The sequence below is a fragment of the Lissotriton helveticus genome, chromosome 1_2 (genome assembly GCF_964261635.1).
Source record: "Lissotriton helveticus chromosome 1_2, aLisHel1.1, whole genome shotgun sequence".
Classification (NCBI taxonomy): Eukaryota; Metazoa; Chordata; class Amphibia; order Caudata; family Salamandridae; genus Lissotriton; species Lissotriton helveticus.
The window spans coordinates 193,252,595-193,275,175 of NC_136058.1; the positions used below are offsets into that span (position 1 = coordinate 193,252,595).

The 22,581-nt window shown below is 47.8% G+C and overlaps 1 protein-coding gene across 2 annotated transcripts in view; it reads left to right on the forward strand.

The window, feature by feature from the left end:
- The window catches only part of FAF1 (Fas associated factor 1), a 1,925,838-nt gene that overhangs the window by 1,213,208 nt on the left and 690,049 nt on the right, over positions 1 to 22,581 (forward strand). For both annotated transcript variants that reach the window (XM_078671305.1, XM_078671297.1), the window contains exon 13: positions 21,114 to 21,268. In XM_078671305.1, the coding sequence (XP_078527431.1) occupies positions 21,114 to 21,268 (155 nt within the window). The remainder of the gene's footprint in view (positions 1 to 21,113; positions 21,269 to 22,581) is intronic.

Here is a 22,581-nt window from a genome sequence, read left to right on the forward strand (position 1 = left end):
CATCAAAGTATTTTGCACAGTATTAAATTCTCTGTCCCAGATTGTGTTACGTTTTATTTCTAAAAACGTCTATAACATTTTGTGCATAAAGCAGGGGCCATCTGAATTCGATGCATGCGAGTAAACTATTGTGACATGTAATTAGTCAGAATTACCTACATAATTGCGAATCTACCTTCTTGATCGGTAAGCATGCAAGTGGGTCGAAAGAGAGTTTTTTTTTAATGAGTATAGCGACTTAACTGGTGTAAAGCAGGTGGATATACATTTAACCTCTTTGCTGCTAGGCCTTTCCCACTCTGATCCCACCCACCTGCCCATCTACCTGCAAAGCCGTTTTTTGGGCTATTTGGGTAGTACGCGCTTAGGCCCCTGTAATGTTTTGTCCACATAAGCTTTCCACACCAACTTTGCGTCCATTTCTTCCAACATCTTGAGGATTCTAAAGGTTTTGGGTTTTTTCAGAAAAATTGGGGAAAAGTGCTGCAGAAGAAGGCGTCTTTTTTTTCCCTGCAAAAGGGCTTGTGGTGCTAAAATCACCGTACTCCAACTTTCAGGAACAGGCAGACTTTTGTCCAAAAAAAAAAATTTCTACACATTTTACTGGGACATAGCCTATTTTTCCTATTTTTTGAGCTTTCAACCGCCTTCCATTTAGTGGTAGAAATGGGTGTGAAAGCAATAATTGATCCTTGAACACTATACATTTCTGAAAAGTAGACGACATTCTGAATTCAGCAAGGGGTCATTTGTGTAGATCCTTCAAGTTTTTCCTATAGAAACAAACAGTTGAAATAAAAATAATATGATTGAAATTGAGTTGAAAAAAACTGCCATTTGTGCGTCGTTTCCACCTGTAACTTCTTCTAAGTATGGCAAATTTTTTGAAGCAATATACCGTTACATCCACTGGACCCTTCTGGTTGCAGCGATATATAGGACTTATAGGTTCACCAAGAACCAGATGTACCCAGAGCCAATAACTGAGCTGCATCTTGCAATGATTTTTCATTCAGTGCCGAGTATATAGCCATTCATTTGGTAAAATATAAAGAGTAAAAAATAGGTATCAATGAAATCTATATATTTCCGAATTGGGAACAAAATATAGAGTTTAGAAGCAGTGGTTATTTGCACATCTCTGAAATTGCAATTAACCATACTAGCATGTGAGAAAATGTGTTTTTTGGCATAGTTTGAGAATTGCAAGGGATTCTGTGCAACAGAACCTGGTGAGAGGCACATAAGTCATCCCATCCTGGATTCCCCTGGGTATGTAGTTTTAAAAAATTTATAGGTTTGCTAGGTTTCCCCCGGTGCCAGTTGAGCTAGGGTTCAAAATCCACAGATAGGCACTTTGCAAAAAAAAGGGTCAATTTTTACAGTAAAAATGTGTGTCCATGTTGCGTTTTGGGCAGGTTCCTGTTGCGGGCACTTGGCCTACCCACACAAATGAGGTACCATTTTTACGGGGGACTTGAGGGCAATGCTGGGTGGGTGGAAGTTTTTGGCTCCCCATAGATTCCAGAACTTTATATCACACAAATGTGAGGAAAAGGGGTTTTCTTTTTACAAATGTTGAGGTTTGCAAGGGATTCTGGGTAACTTAACCTGGTTAAAGCTACACAAGTCACCCAATCCTGGATTCCGCTGGGTGTCTAGTTTTCAAAAATGTATACGTTTGCTAGGATTCCCTAGGTGCCGGCTGACCTAGGGTTCAAAATTAACAGCTAGGCACTTTGCAAAAAAAGAGTCAGTTTTCACTGCAGAAATGTGGTGTGTCAACGTTGCGTTTTGGACCGTTTCCCGCAGTGGGCACTAGGCCTACCCACATAAGGGGAGTTACCATTTTTATCAGGAGACTTGGGGAAATTCTGAGTGAGTGGAAGTTTGTGGCTCCCTGCAGATTCCAGACGTTTTTATCACAGAAATGTAAGGATAATGTGTTTTGTTTTTACAAAGTTTGAGGTTTGGAAGGTATTCTGGGTAACAGAACTTGGTGAGAGCCACACAAGTCACCCCATCCTGGATTCCCCTGGGTGTCTAGGTTGAAAAAATGAACAGGTTTGCTAGGTTTCCCTAGGTGCCAGTTGCATTAAGGCCCAAAATCCGCAGCTAGGCACATTGCAAAAACAAGGTTAGTGGCTAGTGGGTTTTCTGCCCCCCTTGGATGAGGGAGGCAGATTGTGTGCTATTGCCCCAATGTGCCCTCAATGGGGTAGGGGGATTGGCATGGCCATTCTGATCAGCCCCCAGCCCTACACTAAGAAACAAAAACAGTTCTTGGGGCCTAGTGGGGTTTCTGCCCCCATGGGCAGATCAGGGGGTATTGCCCCCATCTGATTCCCGGGGGAGCTGGAAAACTGTGGCCATTCCCTCTACCACTTCCCAAGTCATTCCCGCAGCAGATCTTCGTCATGGTCGAATCTTCAGGTTAGCTGAAGGAGTGTAGGAAGTCCAATCTGAAATTGTTCCCTTCCCCTATTCTCGATCTCCAGAGAAGGTGCCAGGGCTTCCGCGTGCTGCATGGGCTCACTCCATATCTCCCAAGGCGCAGATTCTGAGTATGATGCTGATGCGCTCCTCCTTTCTAGGTCAGTCGGTGACGTTACAGCAAATTGAGGCCTTTAGGAAGGACATGCTCCACATTTTTGTCATGCTTCCAGCTCCCTCTGATGTGAATCCTGGCCACAAGGATCCACCGACTGGGTCACCCTTGGTGCTCTCTCTGCCCCTCGAACCTGATTTGGATTTTTCACAAACTTTGTTGCCAACTTCAGTTTCTGCGCCACAATCTTTACCAGTCCAATCATCATAGATGCTGGTGAAGGGGAGGATCCACAATCTGTAGTGCTTTCTGACTCCGAGCCAAACTTGTCTGAACCTCAGCTTAGGTCATGCTGTGATCCCTTTGCAGTGTCAGCGATTGGCAAGTCTTCCGATTCTGACACTCTTCCTTTACTTTTGGAGTCGTGCACAGATGCAAAATCAAATCTTCGGCTCCTGTTCAGACCAAAGCCATACTTTTGGTGGTGACGTGGATGAGTTTGTCCTACAATATGATGAGGAAACCTGGTACAAAGAGCTACAAGATGCCAGTGGTCTGGACACAACCCCAGACACTGGATTAACCCCTTCACTGCGGCGGCTATTCCGCCGCAGTGCTAAGGGGGCGGGGCGGCCGCGCGGCAGCCGCATGCTGGTGACGGAACCGCTCCGTCACCAGCCGCGGGCTATGCTCATGACGGAGCGGTTCCGTCATGGCCCCGCCCGCTCAATGGAACGCTCAGCGCAGGCACGGAATCCGCGCCACGCAGGCGCTCCGAGCGGGCCATGACGGAACCGCTCCGTCATCAGCACAGCGCCACCGCAGCTGATGACGGAGCGGTTCCATCATCAGAAGGGCAGGGGTTAATATCCCTTTCTGGTTCAGCATAGGAAGGAGCGTGCAAACATACAGGTGATGGACAGAATTCAGAACAATGTCATACATTCACCCCAGTACAGAGATCTTGGCCTAAATCCACCATTTGTTTGCTCACTATGCCATTCCAGTTTGAACCCAGCCATATGCAAATCAGTCTTGACCCTGTGCCCCATGGGAACAGTCCAGCCTAAACTGCCAAGCCAGGTTCTCCCTGGACTGGAAACAAGCATCCTAGGACCGGTTTAGGGCTTTCAGCCCTCATCAGCCAGGATAGCTTGATTCCAGTGGCATGGAGAGCACAGGACTCGCGTCTGAGCATATCCGTCCCGCTCGGGGTGACAAATGCAAAAACAACAGTTGATGGACAGAATGCAGAACAATGTCATACATTCACCCCAGAACAGGAGCGTGCATCATTTGCAGTAGTGATCAGGTGAGCAGCAGAGGTCCTTTACTTCCAACTATGGAGGTCCACCTAACTGTCTTACAGATGTCCTTCTGCTTGGCCAGGTACCTACCAAACCTCACACACCTAATGGTTAAAGGAAGAAAAATAAGCAGAAAAAAAAATTTAAATCCCATCTGAAGGATCCTTATTAAGGGACAAAAATGTCCTCGCCCACTATTCGTGGCATGCTTCTTCATTGGGCTGCTTCTATACTCACTCTGTTACCATCAACAGGGGTGGAGCAAAATATTTTTAGGGGGTTTGAATGATGTATGGTGGGTTCAGTTTTTTTTATTGGTATGTGGTTAAAACTGCCTAAGGGGGGGAGGAGCCAAGCTCGCGAGCGTAATGGTCGCCTTTTAGCTCGGCTCCCGCAGCCCTCCGGCCTGATCATGTATCCTGTATAATATCCTGTCCGGAGACGACACATTATCGGAGAATCGGAAACGGAACACCTTGCTTGTACTCACCATTTGGCCCGGAGGTTTCGACGTGCAGCGGCTCCGAAGTTGTGCCCTCCGCAAGACCGGGGCCTCCGTGGAACCTAGACCGGGACCTAGCCTGTGGGGTCCGACGACTGTCGGCCCCGGTCGAGAGAGTGAACCAATGATGAGAGCCGTTGTGCGAAAATCCCGGCGATCCTGATCCGGGCCTGCCCTGGTGACCGCGCGGCTGATGTGGGTGAGATGCACCGGGGACTGATTCTGTGAAGGGGTCCTCCCCCCGCCGCTGCTTTGACCGGCGGCCCTGGACCTCTGCGCCCGGACTCTGCTTGTTGGGGGCGCCGGTGCTGGTGTAGGCGGAGACCCGCATTGGGCGGACATCCTTTCTGCACCAAGGCTGCCATTGCTGGGAACCCCCCGGAGCTCTGTGAAGTCCTACATTTTTGAACTGTTTTTTGGGGGTCGCGGAGGGCGGCGACTGGGCTGACTTCGCGAAATGGCGGCCGACCCTCTGAAACATGAAGCGCCTTGTGGCGGCGGGCGTGGGTTGCCTAATTGCGCGGGGGTCCGGTCTGGTGAGCGTGAGCTTACGGTCAGAGATATCCTGGAAGCTCTGAGATCCCTGCACGCATCCCTGGCCCCCGATGTCCCTGTGAGTCCGCCACAATCTGCCGCCATTTTGAGCAGCCGTTTCTTCTTGCCGCCCTCTTGTTTCAGTGACTCCATTGCCTCGCCCCCCTCGATTGCTGCAAGTGTTGCTGCCGCTGATCGAAGATCATTTTGTGTGCCGGTGACTTTGGAGCTCCCTGTTTTTCGAGGTTCTGACCCCGGGGACTTGGACATTGTGCCGCGGCCCTGTTCGGCTCGGATGCCTGGAAATATTGGTGGACTGCCGCCTGCACCTGCTCCGATGGCTTCGCCTTTGTCTACTACAGAGACCCCCTCGCCTTCCCAAGCGGCGAAACTGAACTCCTGTTCTTCATCACCCGTGCTGCGATTGCTGATGCATTTAAACTCTCTGCTCGGACTTTTGCTCACTTGCGGACCGATTTACCCCCCATGTCTACGTGGTAGTCAACATTTTTTTCGACTGTGTGCTGGTCTTGTATTGAGTATCTCATTTTACACTGTCATGTGGTGGGTGGGATTTGTGGTTCGGAAGGGATGGGGTGATATGCACGACTCCTGGTTGATTATGGGTATACGACTTAGTGGCGCAGTTGTTTGTACCCATAGAGCGGTGGGTGGTCCCCTCCTCTGTAAGTTTTATGGCGCTTGATGGGGTGTCGTCCTGGTCTGTTTTTGCTGCGATTGTCTGGTTAGGCGGAGGGCGGCGGCCGACCATATTGATTTCTGTTCTTATGCTCCTCCCTCCTGTTTTCTTTATTTCTGCTTTTGTTTCTTTTTGTCTCGTTCTTCTCTCTTTCTTTCTTGCTATATTTCGGGTTCTGGTTTAGGGCGACAGGCACGCTGTCTGAAGGGTAGGCCATAGCCTTCTACAGGGGTGCAGGGTGGGATGGGTGGGTTGGGTTCTATTTGTTGTTTGTTTTATGGTTCTATGGCCCTTTTGTATCTCTTTATAGTAATGCCGCGTCTGTCCCTGCCTCCCGTGGTGTGTTCGGGGTGGGGTGTGTGGCGTCGTTAACCCTCCTTTTATGGTTCGGTTGCTTTTCTTCTCGATTGCTGTACCCTCACTGGTGCTGATACTCCTGTTTTCTCCTGTACTCCCGCCACGGGACGCCTGTGTCGGCGTGTCTTCTTTCTTTCGTTTTTGTATTTCATTTCTTTTCTCATTGTTCCGTTTTGTCCTCCTCCCCTCCCCCTCTTTCCCCCCTCATCCCCCTCTTTTCCTCGCCCCCGTCCCCCTCCCTCCTTTTTCCTAGAGGTCACTATGACGGGTTAGTTTTGATGTAAGGTTTCTCCGATCCCTCTGTTCTGGCTTAGCTGTGGTTTGGGTGGTGGGCATGTAACGATGATAATGTTCAAGTGTCGATTATGTCTACATTATCCCGATCTTCCTGTGTGAATTGTGTTGCCCCTCCTGTATTGCGGCCCCATACCCCCTTATTGTCGCTGAGGCTGGTTCTGGGACTTCGGATGTCTCTATATTGAAAGTGAGCCTGTCGTACGCCTTATCCCCATATTATAAAATTAACCTTTTTTGCTCCTGTGTCTTGGCCCTCTGGTTCCTAGGTATATTCCCCCTTTTTACGATTGTATTGCCTCTGCTTCTTGCTGATTGACTCTGTAATGTTTGCCTTGGAACTTTTGATTGCTTTACGTATTGAGGCCGGCCGATTTGGTTGTAGGCCTAGACTTGTATATCCTTTTGATGCTAATAAAGGTTTTTAAAAAAAAACAAAAAAAAAAACCTGCCTTAGGGATACACTATCAATTCTGATCCTTTATTTATGGATTAAAAAACTCCTCAGTAGATGGTCTCTTGACTTCATCACCCTACTACCATCTCTCAAAGTGCAGTCAACATGTTTCAACCAACAATTATGCTCCACTAAGGGTCAATGGAATTCATCAAGACTGTAAGATGCCGGGGCGTGGCCTGGCAGCCAAGATGGGGGACTTGTGCTAGGTGAGATCCGTCCAGCCTGAGCTCTTATCCTGTGAATATCCTTAACTCCGATCCTGTGTTGGTGGATCTGCACTGTGTCCTAGCTTAAGGGGAGCGCGATCTGGGGCTGCGTGTAATCCCTGCTCCATCCCTGTGCTTTACTGTGGTGGGCCGTAGGTGTAGTGGCCTGGACGCGGCCCAGAGGAGAAGAGGAGACACCATTGCTGGAGGTGGCAGCAGGCGTGCTGTGCGAAGCACTCGGGAAGCGCTTGGACGATCTCTTAGCCGGCGCGCTGTGCTCTGCTGCAATGACTTTTGAGGTGAGGGGGTTGGGTGGTGGTGATGGTGGTGGTGGCATCGAGACATCTGTGGCGCGATGGCTCACGCGTTGCTGCCCCCCTCCCACCATTCCCCCTTTCCCCCTGCCCCCATTTCCCCCATTCCCTCCATTCCCTCCTTCCCTCATAACCTCCTTCCCCCTCTTCACCCCCTTACCCCCTTCACTCCCTCCCCCCTTACACCCTTCACTCCCTCCCCCCTTACCCCCTTCACTCCCTCGCCCCCTTCCCCTCCTTAGCTACGCAGTGATAGTGGCGGGGCTATCGGTGGCCTGACTCTGGCCACCCTTGGGGCTAATCAGCGGCACTCTCAAGCCGGCAGGGGGGGCCATTTGTGCGAAGCGCTAGGGGACGTGACCAGGGGCCGTCTGCCTACTCGCTACCGAGGTCTGGGCTTGTTGTTGGGCACCTGGAAGGCCTCTGACACCCACGATCTCCATCGGTTCGTGTGGGGGGTGCGCCTTGAGAGGACAGCTGCGGCAGATTGGTGTTCCTGGCTGCAGCTCGGCGCCCTGTGGTGGCGGTCAAATATCTTTGAGGCTGAGGGGGGCCCGTCTGACCTTGGCCCTCGAGTCTGGCCTTGAGTGACTGTTTCTGTTGCAGAGGTTGCAGAGTGGCCGCTGCAATTCGAACGGCTCCTCTGTCCTGTGAGTAGGCCAGTGCCCTTGACGAGCTTGGAGCGGTCGCCGGCATTATCGAGCCGCGAGGAGTGTCGGACGTGTGGAGCGCTGAGTGCTGTGTCCGGCCCCTGCCTGCCCTGTGACGAAGGTTGGGCCTGCGCCTCTGCGCTGCTGGAGATCGGAGGGGCAGCTGGTAGTTGAGAGCACCCATAGCGTTGCCGTGTCCTTGCTCCGGCGGCTATCTCGGTTCACGCGGGGGCAGCGGCGCGACTGAATAATGCTACTGCAGTGGCTGGTTTGAAGCCCATTATTGCGATCCAATGCCCCATGGAGAGGTGGCAGGCACATTGTAGCTCCCTGGAGAGAAGGGGGGGCCCGCCTGCGCCCGGCCCTCGTGCCTTGCCCTGAATGTTTGCTCACCCTCTGGAGATAGTGGAATGGAATGTGTGGGGGTGAATGGCTTCTTTGTTCTGCGAGACGGCCATCGTCTCCCTTCAGCTGTGATTGGTGCATCCTCTGGGGGCCCTACTTGCTTGCTCCCTGCGATCTGCTGGGTCCCCGTGTTCGGTGGCCGAGTCGGTCGCGAGTCGGTTTGCGGCATTGGAGCCCTCCCCGACGAGTCTCCTTGAATATCTATGCCGGTGGGCCTGAGGTCCTCAGGAGGTGCTACTGGTCAGTTTAGTGCATTGTGGTCAGGCATTAGGTGGGCTCGGTGGACGCAATGACACCAGACAAGCTGGGTGGAGGCTCAGCTAAGCAGAACATGCTGGATACATTCACGGGCCCTGGGGCCGCTGCGGTGGAGCTGTGGGAGGTCAGGGAGCGGTCCCGGAGATGTCGGACATTGCTGCACTCATGACCGTGATTACGCAGTATCGAGATGCCCTCGATGCCAAGATAGGGGCGGTAGGCTCGAACGGCATGCTCCTCCACCAGGACCTGTGGAATGCGGTGGCCCGCATTACGGAGACCAAGATGCAGATCTCGGGGGTGGAGAACGAAGTTACCATCTGCAGAAACGAGTAGCCACCCTCGAGATGACTCAGCAGAGCCTGGCGACACGCGTGGAAGATGCAGAAGGTTGGGCCTGGCGTAATAACCTTAGCTTTGTGGGTTTTTCGGAGGGATGTGAGGGGGGAGACATGGAGTGGTTCCTTACTCAATGGCTAGAGGGTTTTCTCCCCGGAGTCCCTGTCCCACTGCTTTGTGATAGAGCGAGCTCATCGTGCCTTATGCAAAAACCACGCCTGGTGCCCGTCCAAGGCCAGTCATCGCAAAGCTGCCTAACTATTATGACTGTGATGTTTTCCTCAAGCAGGCCAGTGCCAAAGAACCTTTGCTCTTTGAGAATGCTTGCATTTTGATCTTTCCTGATTACACGAAGTTGGTCCAGTAACGGAGACAGTGCTTCCTGGCGGCTAAGGCTCGACTCAGAGATCTCAAGCTTCCATATGCATTGCTGTATCTGGCCCGGCTGCGGGTAGTGTATTGTACCCGGACCCACTTCTTTGACATGCCGGCAGAGGGTTTTCAATGGACGGATGAGACGGTACGGCTGCGTCCTCATTCACCGCCTCGGCTGGACTCTGATTCTTCATCCAGCGAGGCGGCTCGTAAGCAAAGCTCCTGATGAAAGCTAGAGTAAACACTCTTTTTAGCTGAAACTAGTCGACCAGACCACTTTACATAGCGCAACTATGTAGTTTCACTCACTTACTACCGAGGCGCACCTTTTAATCTTGACACCTACACATTTTCCTCAGTTTAGGGAGTCAATTTTAGCGAGCACTTTTTCTAGAGCACTGCACTTTTTCCAGATTACTTTGAGTGTGACTGGGCCGAAATGTGGCGCCGCTTTCGCCTGCGCCGTCATTTGACGATACAGGCGGTTTATGGGGCGACCACTTAAATGTATCCCATATGATGATATACCGCCACATGGGTGGTCTGATGGTTCTTTTTGGCCTAGTTTATACTTAAATTTTTTTCTCACACATTTTCCCTTGTGATCCACCACGTTCACCATTCTGGACACCCCACCATCTCAGACCTGGTCTTCTCTTCGTGTGTTTCTTATTGTCTTTTGGGGCATGAGTTGACAGGTCGTTAAATTATTTCCCCTTTCACCCCCTGCACATTTGTTTTTTCGTATTGAGAGCAACTTTCCGTTGCGGGTCGTTATTTCCAGATGTAAACGTATCTTAGGTTTACAGCAATATAAGCTCACCCAATTCAAGTGTGTGTGATTCCTCTCGCTTGGTAACTTCACCTTTGCCAATTTTTGTTTTGGCTAGTTTTGATCCTGAACATGTTCGGAACCATCCAAACCACCAGTGAATTGTACTTCTCATAGTACTTTTTAGATGGACTAAGTATATAGCCAGGATCAACATCTGTTTATACCATACCTACTTCTATAATATTGAATGTCTACCCGTCTTGCTTGTAACTTCATCGCTCAAAGCACTGGCTCTCTGTTCTAACACGCCAACTGGACACTGTCCAATCTCTTTTTGGAGGATTCTTTTCCTCTACAAACTGTGGTTACTCATTGTAGTCTGTTCACACAGTTTGTAGTATAAGACAGGAAGGAGTTCCTCTATCTCTTACTCCTTGCCAAGAATCTCCTCTTGCCTTGGGTTTCAACATTGGTTTGCCTCAAGTCCAAGCACATGTACAACATAGGCATGTAATACTGTTGCGCTACATAGAACATTGGTGTTGTACACTTATTAGCAGAAAGTCTCTCGGCGTTTCAAGTCAGATGTGCGCATGCGCGAAGATAGAGTGTTCTTACAGCGGTGCCCCTGAGCACCTCTGCACATGCGCGGTGAAATCAGTGCCGGAAATGATCGATCAAGCCAGTCGGCACTCTTGGAGCTCGGCCTCCTGGTTAAGCGGGTAAGTACCCCCTGTGCCGACTCGGTTCCACATGATAATGCCAAATGCTTCTATTGGCTGAAGAGTCAATCAAGCCCTGTTACTTAAACGGATCAGGTGAACCCGTCGGTGCCTTCCCTTCCGCTCGTTTTTACACGCGGGGCACCGACGGATAGGTGAGTTGAGCCAGTATGCTGAATGGTATTCCCTGTTGAACAGTATCTACAAGCAGAGTGGTCAGTGCGAGTTGAGACTGGTTTGGAGACTACCCTCATAGAGGTGTTTTGACTTAAAATCGGTTAAGTTGTTTACTGACGTTTCGCTGCTACGTTTAATGACATTTATAGTTCCTTTCAAGCATATTTCCCAGACTCGGGTCTACTTTTGGATGACGGCAGTCTTATACTTATACCATAGAATCTAGTGCTATACACCATAACAGTCACTGTGTTACCACTGTAATAATATTACTACTACCTTAGATCTCCCATTTAAAGTATCTATTCACTATCAGTAATCTATTTCGGGAGACTGGTAGGGGCGTTTGTGACAGGTTAGAGAGGAGACTATCACACTCCCATTGGGTTATATGTGTACATAGCGATTAGGCTGGACACAGTGGGATTGTGCACTTACTGTGCCCTCTTTTTTCTTTACACACCAGAGCGGGCCTCAATTTCCCGAGCGGTTGCCGGGTGAGGTGAGGTCTTCACCCACACAAAGCTGGGTGAGTATCACTAGGAGGAAATGCCTCCTTGTGATTTAGCTAATATGCTTAATTAGTGTATAGAACGCAAATTGTTCTTGCAAGGTGGTCTTTGTTTAGATGGTGTCTGCTGGGTTATGAGTTTTCTTGTGTGAATATAAATACATCGTATTTTCTGGGTTTTTTGACAGGGAGAAGAGCCTTTCCTGTCATCATTGGAAACTGAGGTTCCACATGTTGGGGTGATACATGAGTTTTGAAAGTACACTGCAAGATATGGTTGTATTTCTTTCCCAATCATGGTTGTACACCCCTTTCTTTGAGTTGCAGTAGCATATTTTCCCATAGGTCCTGATGAAAGCTAGAGTAAACACTCTTTTTAGCTGAAACGAGTCGACCAGACCACTTTACATAGCGCAACTATGTAGTTTCACTCACTTACTACCGAGGCGCACCTTTTAATCTTGACACCTACACATTTTCCTCAGTTTAGGGAGTCAATTTTAGCGAGCACTTTTTCTAGAGCACTGCACTTTTTCCAGATTACTTTGAGTGTGACTGGGCCGAAATGTGGCGCCGCTTTCGCCTGCGCCGTCATTTGACGATACAGGCGGTTTATGGGGCGACCACTTAAATGTATCCCATATGATGATATACCGCCACATGGGTGGTCTGATGGTTCTTTTTGGCCTAGTTTATACTTAAATTTTTTTCTCACACATTTTCCCTTGTGATCCACGTTCACCATTCTGGACACCCCACCATCTCAGACCTGGTCTTCTCTTCGTGTGTTTCTTATTGTCTTTTGGGGCATGAGTTGACAGGTCGTTAAATTATTTCCCCTTTGACCCCCTGCACATTTGTTTTTTCGGCTTGTAAACAATCTCAACCGAAGCCTTAAGATCGTAGGCGGTCCAGATCTCACCGCCTGTCGCGCTCATGCAATGTCTCCGCTCGGGCCGGCATGGCCTCTCGGCATGCTTTATCGGGCTCCTGAGCTGGGGGAGAGTCCACAGTCCCTGATGACTCAGATAATGTCGTGTGGATCGGAAGTGTATATGTGAAGGCCAGCTTCTCTGTTGGGCTTCCAGCAGAGGGTCTGGCCGTCGACTTTGGGCTGTACATTGGGGATCCATTGGCTGAGGTGTGCCGGGACTCCTTGTTGGGGTCTGCGAGCAACACCCACCGCAACAGATGCTTCATCGTTGTTGAAGTATAGGGTGGGGGGTTTGTTGGGTTGTTTTGGATTATGTTTGTTACTGTCACCAAGTCGCACTTCATTGCTACGTTATTAGATCACTGGACTTGCACCACACGTCCTTCTCCACACTTCTACTTTCCATCAGGGTTATCAATGGCTGGTTCACCTGATGGGGCCCAGGATTCTCTTGAGAGCCTCAAGGTGGTAAGCTGGAATGTCAGGGGTGCCCTTGACAAAATCAAGCGGGGGCTATTCTCCAATACGCTAAGAGGGCTCATGTTGACATACTTATGTTACGGGAAACGCATCTTATGGGCTCGAAGGCACTCTGCTTCCAGAGATATGGCTACACACAGGTGTTTCATGCCGGATTTATACGAGGGTCCAGGGGGGGTCGATTTTGATTCACCGCCGAGTCCTATATACATACATTAAGGCATGGGTCGACACCCAGGGGCGCTATTTTTTTCTGCGGGCATGAGCAAGGAGGAACCAGTGGTGTTGGGATGTATCTATGCCCCTCTTCCGCTATCGTGGGTACTGGTTGAGCGGCTCATGGCTCTTTGGGCGGATATGCCGGACGGCCTGTCCGTGGTAGGGGGGACTGGAACTGCGTCCTAGATGTGTCCTTGGAATGCTGGAGACCCGGGGAGGGCGCAGTGGCTAGCCATGTCACGAAACGTTCCGCATTGATATCTGGGCTTAACTGGGTAGACCCCTGGCGCTGGACGCATGGCCACGCCCGGGGCTACAACTATCTTTCTGCGGTCCATAATTCCTTCTCCCGTCTTGATTATCTATTTGTCCCACACACAGTTGCGGCCCGGATGGTGGAGGCGGATATTCTTCCAAGGGGTCTGTCCGATCACTCGCCAATTACTCTTGTGCTGCAGATGGGTTGGGTAAGGTGGCCCTTCCGCTGGCATCTCTCGACGTGGAACCTGCAGAAGACAGATTATAAGGAGTGCCTTGAGAGCCCGCAAGACCAATACTTTACGCTTAATGTGGGGTTGGTTTCGAAAGCTGAACCCATATGGGAAGCGATGAAGCCTACCTTACGGGGTGTGGACATTTCCTACTGAGCAACAGCTCGTAAGGCTCGGAGGGAGACCCTGCTACAAGCTGAGACGAATATTAGGGAACTCGAGCATAGCAGTCGAGGCGAGGGGGGACATCATATACGGCAGCAGTTGCTACTGGCACAACAGAATTATGCAGCCCTTCTAATGGATGATGCTCACCTTGCCTGGTTGGCAACACGCAACCGAATCTATCAATGGGGGGATAAATCTAGTAAGATGCTCCACAGACTTTGCCAGGGGTTGTTTCACTCTCATCCTCTTCCTGGGATAGTGGGCCAGGATGGAAGGCCTCTTACAGACTCCCTAGATATAGTCGAAAGCTTTTTGGCATACTTTGCTGAGCTGTATGCCCCCGAATAATGTCTCCATGAAGACGAGATTGGCCGGTTCCTGGATGACCTCAGGCTTTGTCTGATGAAGTGAGCGCGGAGCTGGACCTCCCGCTCACAGAAGAGGAATTGAGCGCTGCACTGGAAGACCTCAATTTAGGCAAGGCACCCAGGGCTCAATGGGTTCCCCTGCGAGTTCTTTCAGAAATTCTTTTTGCAGCCAGGACCACACTACCTGAGGGTGGTGGTGGAGTCTTGTGAGCGGGCTGCCTTCCACGGGTTTAGAGGCATGCAGAGGTGATGGTATTCCTTAAACCGGGCAGGCCAACATTCTACCGCCCCATCTCGCTCCTTAATGTCGAAGCCAAAATATTGGCCAAGCCATTGGCCAACCGCTTGCAGGGCCACATCACCACTCTTGTTCGCCCCAATCAACCCAGGTTTATGCCCCAGAGGGCGACTCTGCACAATATACGCCGCGCACAAGTAGCTAATGCGGCCGTTTGGGGGCGGTGTGATCCGGTGGCGCTGCTACTGGCAGATATGGACCGGGCATTTGACTCCCTTAGCTGGGTGTATCTCTTCGCTCTATTACGTAGATTGAACCTTGGCCCGCTCTTCCTGTCCTACCTGTCCTTGCTCTACACTGATCTTACTGCATCGGTACGGGTCGCGGGCTCTATTTCCTCCACTTTTTCCCTTGGACACGGCACCTGGCAAGGTTGCCCGTTGTCTCCCTATCTGTTTGCATTGGCAGTCGAACCGTTGGCTGCCTGGGTAAGTATGGATGTGCAAGTAACAGGATTCGAGTGGATCATGGTTTGTCATACCGCGTTGCATTGTATGCCGACGATGTGTTATTCTTTTTTACGAATGTGGATAGGACCGGTCCGCAACTGCTTCGCATTATGCAGATCTTTGGGGAATCATCTGGCCTTTATCTGAATCCAAGTAAATCCACGCTATGGCTTCTCTGGAATATGTTGGGTGTGGGTGCTTGGGCTGAGTCGGTCCGGGTAGTTACCGATGGACTGAAGTACCTTGGGGTATTCCTATCTGATTCTTCTGCTGTGGCTTGGGAGAGGAACCTGGCTCCGGTCTGGGAACATGTTCGGGAGGATTTGAAAATATGGTCGCGCATGCCGCTGTCTATGGCCGGTTGGCCATATTTAAGATGGTTGCTCTTCTACGTTTACTGTACCAATTGCAGAATCATCCCTTCCCCGGTATGCCTTAGATGTGAACAAAAGAAAGGGACCCTGATACATACGGTCTTGCATTGCCCTTTCTTGGCACGGTTCTGGAGAGGGGTGATGGCCTGCCTTTCAGAGGTGCTGGGCTGGGACCTGCCCCGGTCACCAAAGTTAGTGTTGCTACATGTAATGGAAGGGATTGGGGGCAACATTTATAAACGCCATCTTATGTTATTGGGGTTCACTTTGGCAAAGAGGGATATTGCCAAGGCGTGGAAGGCGCCGGCGCCACCCTTGGTGTCTGTATGGAAGAGGGGCCTGGACTTTTGTATTGGCTTAGAGCTCCCCATCTTCACGGCAAGAGGTTGCCCGCAGAAACATTTTAAGATTTGTAAGCGGTGGGCAGATTATCGGGGGCTGTTGCTGCAGCCTGTTGCTGAGGGGGGGTCCCCTTCATCCAGATTGATGTTGCCCCGTTGGTGCAAAGGGTATGGGAATTGTATTTATGAGTGAGTGAGCTCAGGTGATGTGGGGCATGCCGAGTTCCAATTGGGACAAGGAGGTTGTTAGTGTGACTGGAGGAGCGGGGATGTTGGTTGGGGGGGGGGGTCTTCTCTAAAAAAAGGTATTTTTCATCTGTATCGCTTTTCTACATCCTTTCTCCATTTCTTTCTTAATAAAAAAGTCAGTCATAATGTTGTGTATTGATTGTGCAGAGGCCTCTGGGTTATAGAGCCCTGCTATATGTATGTCATTTGATAAATAAAGCCTGTTTTAAAAAAAAAAAGACTATAAGATGCCTATGTCTAAATCATTGTCTCAGTTAGTCGTTCAGAAAAAAAGCAGTTTGCACCTATGCAAGTACCTTACTCTTGGTATGAGCATTTGGACGAAAGGAATTATTATCTGTGAAAACAGAAACCTTATTAGTCAGATACCCATGTTTAGTGTTAGAAGGTGGGTGTGACAAGTCACAGAAAAATTGTGAGATGTGAAACACTTCAAATTGTGAAGCACTTTGTGGTAACACACTCACAACCTGAAGACGGTATCATGAGTTATCTTACCAAGTGGTCTGGTTAGTTACTCCTAACCTGGGGTGGGAGTGGGAATGTCGCTATGTAGTCACACATGTACGCCTAACAAATAACAATTGGCAGAGTCCATGCTAAAAACTCTTCATAGTTTATTGTCCTTTTTGTGCACCAAATCAATTGCTTTATATGGGTTTTTAAAAATTATGAATTACAAAATGGTTGAGATGTTGCCCGTTAACATCTGTAAGTTCTCCTTACCACTTAATATTTAAGTTGGCCCCCACTCTGGTTGCACTTACTGCCAAAAAGAGACCAAATAAAATCAATTCAGATACAACACCCATAGTTTGCTTAATCAAGAGCTCAACACTACTTCACTTACCAATGCCAAACCTCTTCTGCAATTCATTGAAGCCTTATTAGGGCCACATTTGGTCACTTGGGCAAAACCGAGTAGGCGTTCATTAAGTGCATGTTTTCATCCACCTGTCTTGCCCTCCGTTCAGTAAACATCAGTTGTTTCCTTGGTTGCTACACCCATGCCACTCACTGTCGCCTACCTGTAGGGGGGAAGGGTTTACCCCACGCAGCCTGTCAGCTTTCCCACTGCTCCCGGGTAGGGTTTCTGCCCCCTCGTAACGGTACCACCTCTATGGGCCGAAAGGTTGCGATTATCAATACTCACTGGGGCTATCGGGAGCAGCAATTCAGGTGGGTCCCTACATTGGTTCTGCGGCTGGTGGTAGTTTGAGACAAGGGCTCCCGCTGAGATGTGGCAGGGGAGACTCTGCATTGCACTTGCCAGTCTTTGTTGGGGCCCCCACCAGTTGGTTAAGTTTCTCACTGGGTCTCTTGTGTGGTTTCAAGTTGTGGCTGTTTTAATCCCACAAGTGCAGTTCTTTCCTGCCATCCTGCTCGAGCCTCCGGTATCTACTTCACAGGCGTCTGTAGGCTGCATTGGGTTTCCGAGCCACTGCCTGTGCCGTTGGGTACATAGATTTTCCGCTGGATTGCTGTTCTGCCTCTCCAAGTTCAGCCTCCAGCCCTTGTTGAGACGTAGAGGGCTGCCGGGAGAATGATGCTATTTCTGCCACTGTTCAAGTACTTCCATGGCGGCCCTGAGTCACTCGAGGGCAGTCCTACCCATCACCCGTCAGGCTTTCGCGGCTCTGAATTTCAAGCTGCCTTTTCATTCTGGACTGCTGGGCTCATCTGGTTCCCCTCGGCTGTGTTATCAAGGCTACCCCGTTGGATCGCCCTGATGTTGGATAGCCCTGAGGGGACAGATTTATTGTGGAAAAATAAAGAAGTGTGGGTTGGAGATCTTTGTTTCCGGCTGTCCACGCCCCTCCCCCGCCCATAGCTGACATACTTAACATTATAAAACATCTTCCTCATTGCCATTAAATCAGCACATCACATGAGGAAACTACAGTGACTTTCATTCTACCTGACTTACACCATCTATTTTTCCCCCGCAAACTAATTCTGAGGAGCAGGACTGCCTTCCTACCACAGGTCATGACTCACTGCCTCCTTGTTCAGTCGATTAGTCTGCCAGTGTATTTTTCCGCCTCACCCATCGAAAGAGATGGGGAGACTTCATAGACTTTAGCCTAAGAGGGCTTTGAGCATTTGCATTGACTTCACAAAAGACTATTCCTGGATAATCCGCCTTTGTAGGTTTCTCTGGGGGCAAGGAAGAGGAATTCTGTGCAAAAGAGGTTCCTGTCGAGGTAGATAGTTCTCGGTTTTAATCTGCTAGCTACTGGCCAAGAAGAAGCGAATTGAGTGCCCGTGGGCTCATTCCACCAGGTCCAAGACCAATACAGCGGCTTTGGAATGAGAGGTGCCTGTTCTAGACATGTGCCAGGGTGCAACATGAGGATCCGCATATACATTCACAAAACATTACTTCCTTGACAGCCAGGTCTGTCATTAAGGTCACTTTTCTTACTCCGTTCTGCAGGACTCTTTGGTCAGAATCCTCTCCACCTTTGCAAGGTACCGCTGTGAAATTCATTCTAAAGGTGAGGAAACTGTGCTTAAAGTTGTCCATCAGAAGGACAAATGACTTACTTTAGTAATGCTCATTCTTGTGACTACTCTGTCTAATGGCAAATTCCTCACTGCCCTTCCACCTACCTGTGATGTGACTTCTTTACCATCTAATAAGATCCCAAATTAGGATTCGGCACAATTAGTTCTAGACTCCAAGTCTGAGAGTGTGGAAGGAGAAAGGTGCTAAACACTGATATGTCACCATGCAGGGGTGGTGCTTATATGTGGCTCTGCTCAGTCACTTTTGGGGCGATATGGAGTTACTGAAGAGCCATAAGGTGCCACCTACTGACACGTGGGAGCATTGCTGGGAAACTTCTCTGCATCCAGCCTGAAGCATGGGAATATTCCAAGGAAAGGTATAATCAGTTAAAGTATTCACCTCAGAGAGCATTACCAAAGGTAAATAGCGTGTTTGTTTGCTTGCCACGGTGTTACCTAGAACTGATTTGCTATGACAATGCTTCCGAATTAGAAAGTGTATAATGACCTTTTAGTTTAGTTAAATATGGGCAGCAACTAAAAATCATTAGATTGAGTAGTTACTACAGAGGAAAAATTATGTGTGAGCTGTTCTGCTCTGGTCTGACACAAATGTGATACATTTTTGGTTCTTACCTTCCCATGATTTGCAGATTTCAGTGCAGACCCTCCAGCCAATGCCATAGCAATGGGGGAAGGTAGTGACAGTGTGCTGCGTTTATCATCTCTCGGCTGCCACCCACACAGCAGTGCACTTGGCACTCTTTCTGCGTGCTGCAGTATCAAGATACCTTTATTCAGGGAGAGGCAAGGAAAGCCCCAAACTTGAAAGCCAGACTACCCTTACCTTCTCCTACTGCACAGTTCTCCTGTGACTGTCACCCAAGCCTTTAAAAAAGTAGTGACTCATGCAGCACAATCCGCTCCCAAACAGCTATAATGGCCCCATCGGGATTGGGCTGCTATTGTTCAGTGGAAGGTCAAGAGAGAAAGCTTAAACTGAGGATACCTTTATGATAATGATCCTGGTATGCCTTACATGGGTCCAGGAGGTCTAGTTCTCTCACTCACTAGCGGTGGTGGGAGCAACCCTTATAAAGTCTTTGGAACATCCCATACTCCTCAAAAAGGAGCTTGGAGTAATTGTTTATTGGAACCTGGCCTCTATGGGCTGCGAAGCACTAGCAGTTGTGGCAGAAGCAAATAATAATGACAGGAAGGCATTTTTATCGGTTGCCTGGATGGGGGAGTTACCTGTTGCCATCTCCCATATTTTAAAGTATTTTGTCGTGCAACAGGATCCTTCATACAATCCATGTGGGGCGTAGATTTCAAATATGTTTGTGGTTTACACCTGTGCAGTAGGTTGTGGGACGAGTATGCTGCTTGTGACTGTGGCACCTAAGAATTAGATTTTGATTTTATAAGCGACAGTGATCCATTTGATGGAGGTTGATGAGATCCTCAGACAGCAATGTAAATTGGAATGCTGCTGCCCAGCATTTGTGAGGTTCCTTGTTGTGTACCAGATTCCTTGGTATGGATGATAGGAGGTATATGATCCCTTTGTAGCATAGGAAAACTCGTGTTGCTTTCCTTGAACTAATCTCAGCCACTGGTTATCAGTTGGGACTGCACCCCAGTCCATAATATTTTGTTCACCAATCCACCTCAGATTGGACCCAAATTAGCCCTGACTGAAATTTATATTCAAGGATTCTATCAATCACTTTTTTGTATTCTTCCTTATGACACCTTAAGTGTATTTGGTAGGCCCAGACTCCCGAGGTAGCTGCAAAAAAAATTGGCAATACAGTCGTATATCCTTTGGGGCACTTTAACCTTATTGGAATTAAATGAATGACATTTGTATTAAGGCTCTTTAAAAATGTCTTATGTATGTTTCTCTGCGTGATTATATCATTTGGAGAGGGTGTGAATTGACTCTATTGTATGCCAAATTTTAAAATTAATTTGAAAAAAAAGTTAATAATGACCTTGCTCGTCTCTCGAATTTTAGGTTTTATCTAGTGACGAGAACAAAAGATTTGCCTCAAAACCTCATCTGGGCCCTACAGTTAAACATAGTTTGACAATTTAACCAGAAAATTTGTATCGAAAAAGATATGTCATTTAATGACATTTTTAATACTATGATACAAACTCGTGTTTGTTTTTTGTTTTTTTAACAATAAGAGTATGTTTGGTACGGCCTCCTAGTTTTAGATAGTGAATTTTGTTCATAACAGCTCTCTACATATGTCCTTATGAAGATAGTGTAGTTGGTGATGCTTGGCAGCAAAACTATTCTATTACATGAATGTTTTGCTTTTTATTTTACATTTTAAAAAACTCCGAGCCCGTTCATATGCTAATGTATTCTCAGTTTAGAACAGACGCAAAAACATAATTTCCTTTAGTCGTGCTCTTAAATCAAAACTCTGTAAAAGTTGTATATTTTCAAAAACGTGGACTCGAAGTAGCTGGGCCAACTTCAGTATGATAAAGTGTAAGGAAATGTTATTTATATATTTGATAGCATATAAAAGGTGGGTTATTTAAGAGCATGTTTTCTTTGTAAATGATTTAGGCGCCCTACAATTCTCATGCTAGTGACTAGTATTCTGTCAACAACAGACATGCAAGAGAACAGTGGTGCTGTAAGATGAACTGTTTGACTGTATCCTATAGGATGGAACGAAGGCTAATAAAATAAGATCAACATTTTAAAATCAATCGATAATCTCATGTAATCGAGCATTTAATTTAACTAAAGAATGTGCTTCTGACCTTTCAGAGAAAGCTGCTTGCCATCTATCTCCACCACGATGAAAGTGTGTTAGCCAACGTCTTCTGCTCACAAATGCTTTGTGCCGAATCAGTAGTCTCTTATCTGAGCCAGAACTTCATTACCTGGGCATGGGACATGACGAAAGAATCGAACAGAGCAAGGTAAGTTGCTCTAATTATATGGACAAAGCTACATAGATCATGGAACTATTGTTTATGTCTTAATTAGCTTTTTGTCTTTCTGATTTTTTTTTACATCTCGCCTTTGTGCATATTAGAAGTTCTGGTGATTTTTGAAGTTAGTGTTTACAACAAACTTAAATGTATTACATAAATCACATCCCATTATATATTTGGCGCTCCAAGTTTATTCAAGGTGTGTTAACTACTCGTGAGTTATTGTAGTGTGTTGAACTTTCCACTGTGTTGACAGCCTGCCAGCAGCAGTGAAAATGTGTACTATTATCGCTGCCGTGCACCATCCTAGTATAGAGATTACACTCTGCAGTGCCACATGCCATAAGTAAAGCACTTTACCTGCTGATACCTTGGAAAAGTACTTTCAGTTGATTTAGGATATACTTTACATTTATGTCTTCTGGTTTTATGTAATTTATGACTTCACCAATTTAACACAAAATGTTATAATTGTGTTCGCTTGGGTCATGCTCTATTAAGCTGTGCGATATGAACTTCAGCACATGTCTATCAATTTGGAGAAAAAAGTACGTTTTTCACTAAGATAGCATTTAGCAAATTGGCGGATATTGTAAATGGAAAGCCACGAACATTTAGTATTGTCTAACATCAAAAGCAAAAAAAGATTGGGCAAATGTTTTTTTACATCTAAAGAAAAAAATGCCATCTTTCTAATTAACTGCTTCTTTACTTGAGTGCCTCACCAGGTCCATTTTTTGCTGTAGTAGGCATCGTTGCCATAAAAAAGTCCTTTTATATGAATGAAACAAATCTCAAAGCCCGTGCATTCCTGCATTAAATATTTGAAGGTGTTCATAGATGGACTTTATATTATTGCATTCATTCTTCGCTTAAGACCGAGGATGCGAGTTAATTGCATGAAAATTACTGTTTGTGATAAATACAGACTCTTACTAATTACACAGATTTCGTATGTAAAAGCCGTTAGGTTTAGTATCCTAGAAACAAGCATCAAACGACAACAAACCTTAAATTACGTAAAAATGACCCAACAGAAGCCCAGCTGTTCATTCATGTGCCCTATTCAAGCCGAAGATGGCCATATCAGAAATGCGACAACGGCTATCCAAGTAACAACTCTAGCAGAACATATGGTAATAAGAACCAGAGAACAAGGCGCCTCTTTTGTTCTGAATATAAATGTTGGTTTTTCACAGAATGTCAAAAAATTTTGAACTGCAGGAAAGTCCAGTTGGATGTGCAATGGCTTAGTTCTAGCGTATGCTAATTGATTTAGTCGCCTTCGTTCACCCTTT